The 3,025-nt window shown below is 54.9% G+C and overlaps 1 protein-coding gene across 1 annotated transcript; it reads left to right on the forward strand.

Moving 5' to 3' along the window:
• The first annotated feature begins 612 nt into the window (after nt 1–612).
• On the forward strand, nt 613–2,036 carry LOC134047208 (olfactory receptor 14I1-like). Its single transcript, XM_062498207.1, has one exon. It carries the CDS (start codon nt 1,104–1,106, stop codon nt 2,034–2,036), a length of 933 nt encoding a protein of 310 aa, XP_062354191.1. The 5' UTR covers nt 613–1,103.
• The last annotated feature ends 989 nt before the right edge of the window (nt 2,037–3,025 follow it).

The following is a 3,025-nucleotide window of genomic DNA, read 5'->3' on the forward strand; positions in this document are numbered from 1 at the left end:
TGTGTCAGGAGGACTCTGCCAGTCCTGCTGCCAGGGACGGCTGCAGGGGCTGAAGCTGGGGGTGCAGCCAGGGCTGCCCAGGTCTGTCCTGCAGAGCAGCTCCTGCAGCCCTCAGGGCTCTTGGCCAGCCCAGGGCATGTGCCACCTGCCAGGGACAGCTCTCAGCCTGCCTGGCAGCTCCCCATGGACTGTGGGGAGAGGTTGGAGGTGGAAGGAGCCACCCCCATCAGGGCAGATTCCTCCTGCTCTGGACATGGTACTACATGGCCAGGGCTGCTCTCAGCTCTGTCCTCAAGGCAAGGCAAAGGGGCTGTCAGGTGTGTCTGTGTCCCTGAGACTCCTGCACTGTCCCACAGGGCATCAGCAGATGTTCCTCAGATCTCCCTCACAAAGTGCCTCCTCCTCACCCTGCTCTGCCTACAGACAGCAGCAGCAGCACCTTGGCTTGCAGCATCTCAGTTTGTCTGAGCTGCCCTTCAGGCCCTGCTGCCAGGTAGATGGCCCTGGGCAGTGCCCTGTGCTGGGAGGGGTCTGCAGGGCAGAGCTGAGCCCCCAGGGCTGGGATGGGCTTTGGAAGCACTGGCAGGAACAAGGCTTGCATAGAGAGAAACAGCTCTACGAAGGCACCACTGCAGGCAGATGTGAGCCAGACTAACACTGGATATCCCTCTCTCTGTCCATCTGCACTGAGAAAAACAAGTTTCACTAAAAGTATGTAGAAACTAGAACCTTTAAAAAGGCCACTTTATTGTTTGTTTTAACTTTAACTTTGATCACCCTGAAATAGAGGGAGGTGTAATCAGGAAATAGCAGCTGTGTGGGACCTGCAGGTCTGACTGCACTGGGGCAGAGGGAGCCATGTTTTCTCTCCGGGATGTCCATTATTCTGGCTGAGAACAATGCTGAAGATGCCACAGTAACTCAGCAGAAAACCCGAACTCAAAAAAAAAAAAAAAAATAAAAAGATTTAGTGATGTTTTCCAAAAGAGAAATAAGTTGTTTTGAGAGGATTCCTAATTTAATTGCAGCAGATTGACACAAAGAAATCTGTCTCAGCATGTCAATGTCTTGTTTCGACAGTCCATGATGTCCAGAGAGAAGAAATGTCCAACAGCAGCTCCATCAGTCACTTCCTCCTGCTGGCATTGGCAGACACGCGGCAGCTGCAGCTCCTGCACTTCTGCCTCTTCCTGGGCATCTCCCTGGCTGCCCTCCTGGGCAATGGCCTCATCATCAGTGCCGTAGCCTGCGGCCACCACCTGCACACCCCCATGTTCTTCTTCCTGCTCAACCTGGCCCTCACTGACCTGGGCTCCATCTGCACCACTGTCCCCAAAGCCATGCACAATTCCCTCTGGGACACCAGAAACATTTCCTACTCAGCATGTGCTGCGCAGGTGTTTTTCTTTGCGTTCTTCATTTCAGCAGAATTTTCCGTCCTGACGATCATGTGCTACGACCGCTATGTGTCCATCTGCAAACCCCTGCACTACGGGACCCTCCTGAGCAGCAGAGCTTGTGCCCACATGGCAGCAGCTGCCTGGGCCAGTGCCTTTCTCTATGCTCTGCTGCACACAGCCAATACATTTTCCCTGCTCCTGTGCCATGGCAAAGCCCTGGGCCAGTTCTTCTGTGAAATCCCACACATCCTCAAACTCTCCTGCTCACATTCTTACCTAAGGGAACTTGGGCTCATTGCTTTTAGTGCCTGTTTGCTATTTGGTTGTTTTGTGTTCATTGTTTTCTCTTATGTGCAGATCTTCAGGGCCGTGCTGAGGATCCCCTCTGAGCAGGGAAGGCACAAAGCCTTTTCCACCTGCCTCCCTCACCTGGCTGTGATCTCCCTTTTTGTTATTACTGCCACATTTGCCAACCTGAAGCCCCCTTCCATCTCTTCCCCATCCCTGGATCTGTCCCTGTCAGTTCTGTACTCAGTGGTGCCTCCAGCCCTGAACCCCCTCATCTACAGCCTGAGGAACCAGGAGCTCAAGGCTGCAGTGTGGACACTAATGAGCAGATGGTTTCAGAGACATTAAATTGCTGTCTAATTTCTGCAGATCACTAGTAAGAAGAGCAATCTTTTATATTTCTGGTTGTTTTGGTTGTGGGGTAATTTTCCATTGTTGTAGTTTTATCATATTGTCCACTAAAAGAGCATTGTTTCTTCCACTACTCATTTTGTTTCTCTCTGCCTTTACTGTGAGCCACAGACAGTGTCAATGAGAGGCTGTGCTGTTGGTTGCTTTAAACAAAACAAAGGATCTCTCTCCCAGCAATGTTTTATCCAGAGATGCCCCTTTTGTTCCCTTATCTGGAGCTGCAGCAGCAATGTCTGTGTGCAGAGTTGGGGGCAGATCAGTGCTGGCACAGCAGCTGTGCCCAGCAGCAGCAGCAGCAGCAGCACTTGGTGTTGCCAGTGCTGCTCCCCTGCCACTGCCCCGCTGCCCTCCTGCCCCTTGTGTTGCTGCAGGGCCTGAGTGCTCTCGGGGCCAGGCACAGCCCTGGGGGTGGCAGTGCCAGGGCTGCAGCAGGGACAGGCCATGGGCACTGCAGGGGCAGCGCTGACACCTCAGGGCAGGCCCTGGGGGCTCGAGGCTCCTTGACCTGGCTCTCTCCAGAACACCTGGCCAGGCCAATGCTGAGCAGAGAAAACCCCCGGGAGCAGCCCCAGGTTGGCCGTGGGCAGGCTGGGGGCAAACAGCATGGCTGGTGCTCTGCAAGGTCCCTGCAAGGGGAGAGCCTGGCAAGGAGCAGCAGAGCAGGGACTGATCCATGCCCACTGTGCTGGACACCCCAGGGCAGCGTCCCAGAGCGTCCTCATGCACCTGCCAACAACATCCCCCCTCTGCAGCCCTGGGCTCTCCCCCAGCTCACACAGGTGCCACATCCTTGCAGGCACAGACATGGCAGCACTGGCTCAGGAGCCCCTGTTTGCATTGCACAGAGCAGGCGTCAGCACACCTATGTTGCTGCTGTGGGCAGATGGACCTGAGGGAGCACAAATGCCATCAGCCCCTGGGGCCAG

The sequence above is a fragment of the Cinclus cinclus genome, chromosome 9 (genome assembly GCF_963662255.1).
Source record: "Cinclus cinclus chromosome 9, bCinCin1.1, whole genome shotgun sequence".
In the NCBI taxonomy this organism is placed as follows: Eukaryota; Metazoa; Chordata; class Aves; order Passeriformes; family Cinclidae; genus Cinclus; species Cinclus cinclus.